This window comes from Etheostoma cragini, chromosome 1, assembly GCF_013103735.1.
Source record: "Etheostoma cragini isolate CJK2018 chromosome 1, CSU_Ecrag_1.0, whole genome shotgun sequence".
NCBI lineage: Eukaryota > Metazoa > Chordata > Actinopteri > Perciformes > Percidae > Etheostoma > Etheostoma cragini.
This window is the reverse complement of record NC_048407.1, coordinates 5,275,918-5,288,722: the sequence shown is the minus strand read 5'-3', so window position 1 is coordinate 5,288,722 and position 12,805 is coordinate 5,275,918. Positions and strand designations below refer to the sequence as shown.

The window sequence follows — 12,805 nt, the reverse complement described above, 5'->3', positions numbered from 1 at the left end:
ACATGGGTAGTGTTTCACTGCCTGACTTGATCATGTCTTTCAAACTGCACGCCACCAGTTTATCAGAGATCAGAGATGAGATCAACTGGTTTTTTTTTACTGATTGGTCTTATTATAGATGACTGGCATCTCACTTTAGACAGAGAGGCATATGCAGACAGGCATCTGCTGACTGAGGGGGAGTAGACTAACTAGAACTGTCGGATTTTTGATTGATCAGTTTCCACATGTCTTTTCAATGCCTTTCAATGTCTTTTTAATTTTATGTCTTGGATCAAAGTAAAATCAGTGTGATGAAATTGACAAGGGGCTTTGGCTGCTTAAAGACGGATTTCTGGAAGATCCATCGGATCTTATTTGCCAACTGTTCTGCAGCACCGAGGCCAGAAAAAAGCCAGAGGCAATAGTAGTAGAAAAGCAAATGATGACATTCTAGCCAGTGTCAATCAGGGAAGAATATGGGAAAATAGGATCAGAGTTTGAAAATGACAAAAATATTCTTGTCATACATGACCTATAACTTAAAGGTAACCTAATGTCTTTTCAACATCTCTAACAGACATAGTATATCAAGACTCACATATCATGCTACAAACAAAGGCCCAAACACAACACATTAGATAGTCTTAGGTGTCTTGTACCAGGAAGTAGAGGCGCAATTTCCTCCCTGTACGGTACCCTATTGGCCAACGTAGGGGTGTCCATTGTAAAACTGAAGAGTGATTGGGAGCAGGAACTTAACGTTGCAATTTCAGCTTCAGATTTGGAGGGGATCATAGATAGAATTTACGGCAGCACTATAAACTCTAGATATTCTTTAATACAAATAAAGTAGTCTACAGGCTTCATTACTCTAAAGCCAGGGTACACGCTGTACACCCTAACATCTCTCCCAATTGTGATAAATGTAAGCACCACTCGGGGACCCTTACCCTTCTTTTGTATGGCTCATGCTGTGTTGTTGTTTAAACATTCAGAAAACCCTGAGGGAAGACTTTTGTGTTGTTATCCTGTACAACGATTACTACAATAAATATATTTGAAAAAAAAGAAGAAAATTACTGCAGTTATGCTTTGTGCCAGAGTCATAGTCAGCCTTATATCAAAGTCATATATGGTTTTAGGCCACTCACTTTTGAGTGCCACTTAATGTAAGAGCTGTGTATTATTAGCTGCATGTTAATCCTTTTCCCAGAGTAGTAGGAGAATCTAGGCTGTGTCTCCAGTACTGCCAGAGGACCAAAGAGCTAAAATAATTGGAAGTCTGCTGCCGCTAATACACCCACTGACCTGCCTGCTGGCCCCCAATCTGACCGGGCAGGCTATTCATTAGGGGGACAGAGGTGGGTAAATCCACCTAAACTCAAACCCTGGACTCCAGAGCTGGAAAGTTTGAAAAGCCAGGCATCTGGCCAAGTAATTATTGAATCACTGGTGTTCAGCTATTACATCCGAGCTACCAAACACCTTACTTTCTCCATCTTTCAAGGTAAAAAAGACATTTATAGTTGATTGTATTGGTGGTTGGGTCCCAGGCTCCTCCAGCCATATGTCAAGTGTCCCTGAGCCAGACTCTGAACCCCAAGTTGCTCCCCGGATGCTATTAGCTGTCCATTGCTCCTAATACTTAAAATGGGTTTAAGGTAGTACATAGTTTCTGTCGCCGCCATAAGGAATTCTAAGTAAACAAGGAGGACATTGAGGATTAAAAATCATGATCGGCTCTTCATAAGAGGTCATTATCTTCACTCAAGTTTCTGCACACAAATGTTGCTGGACAACACCATCTTCTGAACAAAGTCCTACTGATAAATACAAAGAGTTGTGTGGAGCTCTTAATTAGCTTTGTAGCAACTCATTTGGCAATGGCTTGAATGTAACGTACGTTTGTTAATATTAAAAGGTTACACACTAAAGCTTTAAATGCAGTAATTCAATTTCACTACATTGTACTGCGTATGTGACAAATTAAGAATAATGTTTTGTATTGCTGGGTAATCTATCACATTATTTACTCAACACAGAGTTCCCGCAGGTTTCACCAAGTCAAATTTTTTTGACTATTAAAGACCTATATTAGACCATGAATGAAATGTTAGACCTTTATTACATCACCACCTTAGCCCTAAATTCAGTTTTTTTTAAACAAACTAGAAAAACAAGATTTTTCAGGCAACCAAAATGTTCCAATTACCTATGATGAAGTGAAAACATGCAGTGAGGGGGTCAAAGTTGAAGATGGAAAAACGGACACAAGTTCATGGTTATGTAAATGTACACAGGGCCAATGGATAAGCTTTGCTTAGCCTGTTATGCAGCTTTTGGCACTACTAAAATACTGAAAAGTCTGAACATGATTCTTTCAGCTAACATGTTTTCTTAATAATGCATATATTTCTTTTCAGCCAAAGATCCAGTACATTTGTGTTGTTATGTAAGCATGCCCCTGTACTCAGGGGCCACATAGTCTACTTGTGTTTCATCACTAGCCCCAGCCTGACTGCACGTCTTATTGTGTTTACTCAGTAAGGTACTTGTTTTGGATGGCCAAATATGGCATATAAATCAGTCTACAAAGAAGCAGCTCTCTGCAACGGTCCCAAACCCTCAGACTGCACTCTCTGACGTAATCCTAGTGTTTATTCAAAGTGATGCAGGTCACTCCGTTTAGTTTTCTTCTTAACTTCATCAATTCACTTCATTTCCAAGTTATTCTAACATGGTCAGGAAAATGATATAAAGCTTTTAAAAGTTGTGGATCATTTCTGCTCTCTGTAAATGTAAAAGGCATGAAGGATTATTTTAAAGAGGCCCAATGTACAGAGGAGTAAACTGGAACTATTGGAACCACCTGCTTGGTGTGTAAGTTACAAATTATTGGCTCTAATTCTATGGACTGTAATAAGCATTAAGAGACTTGGTTGTCTGATGCTTATCTCTACATTTCTGGGTCTAGATAGTTGACTTCAGCTTTGATTTTTTTCCTTCCTTCTTTCAAATCTATTTAAGTTGTGGAAAAGAAACATGAGCTCCTGCTCCCTGTTCATTGAGTGCTGGCAAACAAAATAGAAACTTTGAGATACACTTCCTGATTGTTGGTGCAACATCCAATAGTACCAATAGTAAAACCAAAACCCTAAATTTCCACACAATTTAGTCAAGTCAAGTCCGTTTTATGTATATAGTCCAATATCACAATTTACAAATTTGCCTCAAGGGGCAGTTTACTGATGATGCTTCATAATTCAACACAGTTTGAAACTCTACTCAGAACTGTATGCAAGCATCAACATTGACCTGGGTACAGAGGCGACTGATCATTCAAGGCAGGTTAGGCAAAGTGGCATCAGTGAAGTTTATTCACATTACCTTTAGTAACGTTTATTCATGTTGTTCAAATGAAATATATGCAGTTTCTCCAACATGATTGTGTTTTTCTCAATTAGATTTTTATTGGTAGCTGACCAGTTAGCTAGTGAGCCGGCAAGCTAACAGTAGTCAGCAGCTAAAACCACACTATAACAATATATTCCACATGTTAATGTCACCTTTTGGAAGTTTTCAACAACAGGGTAGATGGGGTTTGTTGTACGTTAAGCAGCTTAAGAGATGGATGTGGGTGGGGACTGCTGGGGGAACCTCAAGGACGGCAAGGACTTTCAATGGCCGTTGTCGGCAGCAGAGGATCTCACCGCTGGCTGGAATTATCTCTCCCTTCACTGTGCTGTAACCTAACTTGTCGTTTTGGTGCTTAACCCACCTTTTGTTATTCGGCAGACGGAGACGTAGCTTATGTTATGGATGGCTGCTGTTCTGACTCCAGTGCTTGGGTCTGATATGGTCTGTTTCCCGGTGCTTCATTAAAACCTGGCACTGGAGTTAAGTTCTTGCCGTGTTCTAGCTGGCTAACTTAACATTAGTTAGATTAGTCGTCTATCAGTATGGCTAACGTTAACTTTACTTGTGAACTTATTAGTGTGTTCAGTGCTGTTATTTGTGGTAAAAACAATCATACTAAACATAACTTAATGAGCATGTTGAACAATGCTGTTACCTTATGTTACCCACCAAACATTAACGTTAGCTAGCTACTTGTCAAACAGCACATTTTAGTAATGTTAGGCTGGATCAATATTGAAATGTATCAATAAATTAGGTCTCTGCTGTATCACTGTGATGCAAAGTGGCATGTAATTAATTACAAAGGGATGCCGTGTGGCAAAAAAGCAGAATTATGTTATACAAATTTCTTTCGGTGACATTGTAGGATTTACATTTTCTTTCCATCATCTGGGTGCCCGTGTTTTGACGGAAGTTAAGTGACAAGCATCTAAAGGAAATGTTCCGTGTCAAACAAAAAATAATAGATTTCTCAGGGATTGAAATTTAGCAGAAACATTTGGGATAGTGTAAGAACACAACTCACAAAAATATATGACATAAGTACGGTCATAAGTATAGAAATGTTTTAGAAATGTTAAATATTGAACCTTTAAAACATAATAAAATATATGTGACACACTGGTATCAGACTGGTACTTGGTATCAGCCGATACACAAGTTTATATGTATAAAAAAATGGTATTGGATGTTGCTAGTAACCAAGGAGGACGCGGAGGATTGAAAATCTTCACTCAAGTATACACACTAAAGCTTCAAAAGGAATTTGTGTTAACTTGTTATTATGGCGTTAATGTTGACAGCCCTAACTTATATACATATACTATATATATATACATAAATTTTTACCATACCATTTTCCTATAATTGTTTTCACCAATAGGCAGTGCTCCATCAACACGATTACTTTAAATGGCCATTAGTCAGATAAGTCAGGTCATTAGCGTGGCTCACTTGAAATCTCCTTGTATCGAATCTAGTATTCATATGTGTGATCCAGAGCTCAAAGTTAAACTGGGCACAGTGTTCTCTCACCTGGGGCGGCATGGCTCAGGGTTACAGATGCGGATCATCACTGGTGGCCTACTGGATGGATCACACATAGAGTCCTCCACCTCTTCACCCTGCTTCCTGTTAACACACCTCACAACTGCTGTCTGCTTTCCTGGGCAGAGGACAGAGACAAGAACCAGTTGGACGTAAAAGGACAAAAAGACTCCAGGGCATTTACCAGGGTTTCTACAGGTTTCACCAAGTCAAATGTAAGACTTTTGAAGACATTTTTAAGACTATTATTAATAAAATGTAAGACCTACAGTATATCACAACATTAAAAATAGTCAGATGTCAGAGTCTGGAAACATTGTCTCAAACATTTCTCCAATTTCAAAATTGGCATTATAGGAAATTAAGTGTCTAGATCAGCTGCATGTTTGCCTCATTTGTAGCCATAATACAGCAAATTATATTCGTACTAGCGACAGAAAGAAAGAAAAGAAACATTTTAAAGCTCTGCGGCAACATTTCATTGAGCATTAGAGGTAACGTTACATTGACATAGGGAAATTAAGACCTGTTTAAAATGGTTTAGGACCTAGATCACAATACTTTAATTTGAATTTTAAATTTTTGTTCTAGACTTTTTATGACGGAAACCCTGTTTACACTGCTGACATCCCTTGCTAAAAGCTCACCAGCAGCACATGTGGCTGAGCAGGCGGTGAAGCCCCGGTAGTCCCAGCTGAACACTTCCTCTGTCTGCCTGTAAGGGGCCTCATGGTCCTGGAGGTGTGCGGAGACGCCTGGGACTTCGGCACATGGCCCCTGGTTGCACGGCCTCTCCAGCTGTGGTCTTTCTTCACCACACTCCTCCTCTGGAAGGTCCACTTCTTTCTTGGTGAATGAAAGCAGCACCTGGCACTTTACCTCCCGAGTTTGCCTGCCAGGCCCACAGGTGGTGCTGCAGGGTGACCAGGGCCCGGGGACAAATCTGAACACACAGGTAGACAAAATGCTGTATACTGAAAGAGCCTTAGCATTCAAAACCAACACATTTTCAACATTTGTTTTGCATTTGGTAGACAAAGAGCACCTGCAATCAGTTTGTCAAAAGATTCACAGATTACCATCACAGAATGTTCTACAGATAGGGTTGTTTTGGTTTGAATCGTGGTCTGGGGTATCCCCCCTGTAATTTTGGTTTGGATCATAAAAGAAAATCCAACAGTCTGGACCAAATGAAGTAGGTGTAAAAGCCCCCCAACTCACAGCGCTGTACAGTTGGCACTTTGGCTGTTTGTGGCCAATAAATACAACAGGTCCGATGATCATACTTGATGAAGCAACATAACATTTTGCTTCGCTTCCCCTTTAATCAATCAATCAATCAATCAATCAGTGTTACATGACATAGTACAAGGTACAATGCCTGTGAAATGTAATTGTAATAAGTTAAGAGATTTTGCAGTATGATATGTATGCCTATCTTGGCTTCCAGTCATTGAAGTGGTTGCCTGTCAAGAAAACTTGCACCAATCATTTTAGGTGTTATACCAAGCGGCAAATTCCTATGTTTTTCTGGTAAGCGCCGCCTCTGAAATTCAAGCTATGCATTTTTCAGAGCCATCCTATAACCCTACAGTGGTGTTGTTTTGCTATTCTTGATTTCTGCCCTTTTAATACAATGTGTCTAGCCTGTAGAGTAAGTAGGGTACCATAGCTGAGCTTCATGTGCTCATGACATTAACATGGCTTACATCACATCTGCTTTGATGCATGTGATGAAGATTTGCTAGGGCCGGCTGTAGGTGTATGTGCAAAGTGTTTGGTGTGTGTGTGTGTGTGAGCTCTGAGAACTGATGGATCCCAGGGAGCCTATCATAGCTGACAGGACCCAGAGCAGCAGGCAGGAATCACATGCTTATCATCAGCAGCCAAAAGAGAGGAAGCAGAGCTGGACAGATTCACACAGTCCTGGATGAGCTTGGTGTGTCAGTGTCTTTTATCCAACATGAATAAGGAGTGCATTTATACTATATAAACTGGCAATGCAAATAGCCTCTTTCAGACACATACATGCATAATTAAATATATAGGCCTTTTATGAATTAGCACCCTGATCACTTTTATATAAATATCTCAATGACGATCTTTCTTTTTACAGGTCTGATCTGCAACATTTCATGACATATTACTTTAATTAATACATCACAAGTCTGAACTGAATGCCATCAGATAAATATAAAGGTTAAACATAGAGGGAGAGAGAGAGAGAGAGAGAGAGAGAGAGAGAGAGAGAGAGAGAAATGCACCTTGTTCCGCCTTCTAAGATCTGTGTAAGACATTCACAATCTTCTCTTATGCATGAATAAAATAAAATTCTTTGAATAAACCATGACATACTGTGAAAGAACCAGTTTGAACTTGTCTATAAAAAAACATTTTTCACCAAAACAGGAATTAACAGAAGTCCCCACCTAAAGCCCCTATATTTTGTAAAAACAGGCAGCAGAAAAACATGAAAATAATGTATTAGGGTTAGCATTAGAAGCTGGGGATGGCGTCCCCTCCATACATAGGATGGCACTGTTCATCCTGAAAGAACACTGATGGTAACTGCGGTTTAAATTAAATTATTTAACACCTTCATAAATATATGTACTTATATGTATGTGTAAGTCCTAAAGTTTTTTGACGACCAGTTGTTTTTTTCCTCATAAAGGTAAAAAACAGGAATCACATGAATGTTCAGAAACCGCAGTCGCATCCCCTCCAACTGCGCTGCTTTCTTGACCGCAGCGGTGTCCTACGGAAGCGCAGTCTTTGGTAGTGTACAACTTATCGTGTGTAGGTGGCTTTTTGATGACTAGTGGTTCTTAATTGCTTCTAATAAGTTTTTATTCTCGATTACAAAAGGATTTGACTTTTCTTTCTCTGAGCCGTACACACTGCAATGCATTTGTTCTGTACTGCTGTCATAAATCAGCCCCGGAGTTGTCAACAATTGTCCACTTTGTATTAAAACATCTTCTTTTACATTTTTTTGACTCATCTTTTTGTTGGTTGTTTGTTTCAGCCGGCCTCTTTACCATTTTTTGCTAAAATCCAACAAAATGGTGGACTTCGTTGAAATGTAAAAGAACAACAGTTGCAAAAAAACCTAATGAATCACTCAATTCTCATTGGCTACCTGCCAATGTGGCAGGTAGAATGACAGTGTTACCCGCCAATTGCTAAATTCACCCGCATTAGGCAGGTGGGAGGGTGTTAATTTCAGGCCCTGTGTATGTGTAGACAGTAACACAGTAAGATTCTGGTAAAAGATGGTAGGTGGTGTCATAAAATTAATTACTGTAATACATTTTTTATCAAAATAGAGCACACCATTAGGACTTTAAGAATAGAGGGAAATTATATGTTGTTTGTGTGCGTGCATGTGTGCATGGGCTTGTGTGGGTGTGTGTGTGTGTGTGTGTGTGTGTGCTTACGTGGGCTCCTCTGTAGCAGTATGCTGCTCCTCCAGTTCGTGGGCTTGTTTTAACCAGGGCGCTTTGGCCTCCACAGGCAGAGATTCTGTCGGAAAGATGGAAAAATAAGTTCCACCCCAGTCCAGGGTTCCCACACATATCCAAAACATATCAGATTCAAACATCATTTCAGCCAGCTGGCCTACACGGTTTACACGGAAAATTAAGACACGTACATGATGTCCCAATACCTTCCTCTTTCTTTTAACCGAGTCTAATACAGAGTTTTATTATCATGGAAAAGCTCTTTTTAACTGGCACTTAGAGACCCATAGTACACGCAAAATTATGAGCTTTTTTTGGGAGAGAAAGACGGTGACATTTTGAAGAATCAAGCAGTTTAATGAGCAGGGATGCTTATTTACGGCGGAGGTTGGATCATAAATTAGGGCCACACGATGGAAGCTAATGCAAATGAAGCCTGTTGTTTTTATGGTGAAGGTGATGACTGTGGGCACCCACCCACACACACACACACACACACACACACACACACACACACACACACACACACACACACAGGTTGTACATTGGCTGACAGGTTGAAGATTTTATTTGGGTTATATACGGGTGTTGCCAAACGTAGTCTTACGTAGCATTGCCGGACCCTCCTACACACAGCTGTGGAGGGGGTCTGGCTAGTCCACACAGCATTCTGGGATGTGAGAAAAGCCATGGAGCTGGAATTCTGGTAAAATGCAAAAGCCATATACCACATACATGTACAATAATGGGATTGAAGAGGTATGAGTACAGTGAAAGTAGTTTTTTTTATAAATAGCTTTGGTGTGCATGTGCAAGTATTATGTCTTCTGGTACTAAAACATTACTTCCTCCATCCAAAATCTCACACACCCACACACACAAACACACACACGCACCCACACACACAGCCTCTTACCTCGGGGCTTGTGGCAGGCAACTGGGACCAGACAGTCTTCTTTGACATGAGGTTTAAGTGACGCTTCGCAGCCTCCAATGTGCTGTCCCCGGTGGTCAATGCACAACACCACCCGGTAACGCAGGCCACGCCCACACGTCACCGTGCACTGTGATGGGGAGGCAACACAACCATTACCTAACATGTGTATATACATATTCACTTTCATTTTGGGTGATCAACGCTATAGTGCGTAGTTTCTGTCTCCCTCATGATGATTTCTAAGTAACGACAACACCGTCGGAGCATCAACATGACAAGTTTTCCGTTATCGCGCACCACCCACGCGCCTCCTCCCCGGAGTTTCTAGAAGCCAAGGAGGACACAGAGGATTTAAAAAAACATGATGTACTCTTCAGAAGAGATCATTATCTTCACTGAGGGAAAATGAAGTCCTTTCACCTGTTTCTGTGCCTACGCCTGGATCAATTCAATTCAATTCAATTTTATTTACAGTATCAATTCATAACTAGAGTTATCTTGAGACACTTTACAGATAGAGTAGGTCTAGCTCACACTTTATAATTTACAGATAGATGGGTCTAGACCCCTCTAAAAGTTACCGATAGAGTAGGTCTAGACCACTCTATAAGTTACAGATAGAGTAGGTCTAGACCACACTCTAAAATTTACAAAGACCCAACAGTTCTAGTAGCTACTTCCAGAGCAAGCAACAGTGTGACAGTGGTGAGGAAAAACTCCTTTTAGGAAGAAACCTGGGACAGACCCAGGCTCTTGGTAGGTGGTGTCTGACGGCCAGTTGGGGGTGTAATAAATAGTGGTAATAACAGTCATAGTAAAAGATAATGGAACAGTGACTTAAAATATAGTTTGTAGTAGTTCATGGCATAGCAGGGAACTGCACCGCAGAGTGTAACAAGATGTAGCAGGGCATCGCAGGACGTGTAGCAGGACCACGGAGGCAGCTGCAACCATGATTTTGTCGCCTCCCTGATCCAAGGAAACATGCTGGTAATGTGATGTCAGAGGGTCAGTGGATGACCACAAATTTTCCAATTTTGCTTTTGTTAATCCCAAATTCTTGCGTAGAGAGCTGCGTACGACTTCTTTTGTGTGTACGCCACATTTATAAATGAGTCAGAAGGCCAAAGTGTTTACAGTGTTTGGTGCATGCATTGACAAAGTGCAGTTTGAATGCAAACCCAACCAAATCAAAAATGCGTTCAAATCAAAAATATGTTGCAACTTTACTCCCAAATGGCACCCAATCCACTGAACTATCGGTGTGAACACGCCTAAGTGTTCAAACAGTGTACAGACCAACAGTCCAAAGATATTTAATTTACAATGTTATAACAGGGAAGAGCAAGAAAATCTCATATCTGAGAAGCCAAAGGTTATACTGATGTTATGAAGTAAAAAAACACAGTTAGATTCTGCGCCACTAGTGTCTAAAGTTGACCGAATATCCCTACCCGTTTCCTCGTGTCTTTATTCACAGCGGTAAACAACCGCCAAAAACGTATTTTTCCTACAAACAACAGTCCAAGGAATTATAATATCTAAGCTATGTAATCCAAAATTAGCTGATCCCCTCACAATCTTGTAGATTCTGAACGAGTTTTGACGTGAAGAAATCTATATAGTTCATAATTTCTGCGTTTAGATCGCTTGTTTCTTATCCCCACGGCGCGCTACAAAGTTACTCCAGCAGATTCCACTGAACTTTGTTTCCAGCCAATCGCTTCAGTCTAACCCGAGCTGTCCCTGAGACAAGCAATCATGTGCCATCGTTGCATTTGGCCCCACGTGGGAAAGATTGACAGCTATTCATTCCAGTTAAAACTAGATGTTATGAAACCAGCCTTCCTGTTTAGCCAATAAGAAGTCAAATTGATTGATACCAAACTTGACCAGAAAACTTTAACCCTGTGAGGGCTCCAGCTGTGTCAAAGCAAAAATATGGCCTTAGTTATTGCATTTCGCAATTTCATAAATTTATAATAACTTATTTCTATAACTTTATGTATGTAGTTATTTTAGGTATGTGTGTGAGTGATGTGGATGTGTTTTTTTTATTTGAGAAGTTTTTTATTTTGCACTTTTGGGGCTTTTTTTCTGAAAAGAAGTAAGAAAAACAATCAGACATATCTGCCGAAATAAATTCATATAAAATCCATTTTCTTCTGCATTAAGTTGAGACATGTGGCTATGGTACTATTTTTGTATGTGGAAACTGCATCACTTTTTTGGGGGTAAAAATTTGGGCGAGAAAAGCATGTATTTTCCAGTGTGTTTTAAAGAGGTTAAATAAGTTGTTAACATTAGCTAAGGTCCTATGAGGCATAATTGTTGATGGAAATTGTTGATTTTGTTTTAGATATGAGAGAGATTTTTAGATATGGCAAATTGTAATTATAAAAGTAATTATTAGTGGAACTGTTGAGCTAGAGCTATGATAGTTTTGAGGCTTGAGGCTTTACACATTCATGGCAACAAAAATGACAAGGGGGAGGCAGCTAGATAAAAGGTTTTATGATAATAAAGAGGCGTGGTTTACTTTATAGCCTATGAAAAAGTAAATAAATATTTAAAATTTTTAATATATGAGACAATCATATTGTTAATTTGTTCATCAAAAATTAATCGTAAAGTCAAAATTTGAATTTTTGCAGCTCTACCATGTACCCGGGTACTTGAGATTACTTCATTGACTGACCTGAGACCAGTCCATGGCCACCCACTGGGGGCAGCCAAAGGTGTTGCATGTCTGTCGGGTGGTGGGCCGAGGGGAGTGGGTGCATTTCCACTCCTCCACCTGGGAGAATTGTCCGTGGGTGTCCTCCTCCACACACATCACGCTGCGGTCCTGCCAGCCACCGCTATCACCACAGGACACTGAGCACTGGGTCCAGGGGCCCTGCTCCCAGCTGCACACACACACACACACACACACACACACACACACACACACACACACACACACACACCAACACATATATAAAGCTTTCTTAACTCTTACACAATGCATCTAACATTAATTGATGACAGCACAGGTTGCATCTCCAGGGGTCCATTTCAGGGTGGCGATTGAAAAAACCCTGATCTCTGGTTTGATTTAACCTGAGTTTTTTATTTTAATTAGTTAATTAAATGTAATATTTGTTTTGATATGATATGTATTTATATATATATATATATATATTTTAAATATATTTTTGGTTCCAGAACAGCTGATTTGATTTCAGAAAACTCAGAATGGGTTTCACTCAGAGTTAAGCATGTGCACCATCACAATGAAAAGGCAGCATGAATAGAGCTATGATACTACAATTCATCATGGTAACAACCACTAACAAACTGGTGGACAGAAATACTCATGTGCACATACTGTAAATACATATACAGTGGGTACGGAAAGTATTCAGACCCCTTTAAATTTTTCAGTCTTTGTTTCATTGCAGCCATTTTCCAAAAA

General features: G+C 40.0%; 1 protein-coding gene across 2 annotated transcripts in view; it reads right to left on the bottom strand.

The window, feature by feature from the left end:
* The window catches only part of adamtsl3 (ADAMTS-like 3), a 211,393-nt gene that overhangs the window by 32,643 nt on the left and 165,945 nt on the right, over positions 1-12,805 (bottom strand). Inside the window, exons 13-17 of one of the 2 annotated variants that reach the window (XM_034867570.1) lie at positions 12,047-12,257; positions 9,328-9,475; positions 8,388-8,472; positions 5,595-5,890; positions 4,936-5,065 (exon numbers count right to left, since the gene is read on the bottom strand). In XM_034867570.1, the coding sequence (XP_034723461.1) occupies positions 4,936-5,065; positions 5,595-5,890; positions 8,388-8,472; positions 9,328-9,475; positions 12,047-12,257 (870 nt within the window). Of the gene's footprint in view, positions 1-4,935; positions 5,066-5,594; positions 5,891-8,383; positions 8,473-9,327; positions 9,476-12,046; positions 12,258-12,805 lie in introns of those variants that run through there. The other variant, XM_034867580.1, reaches the window with a different exon arrangement.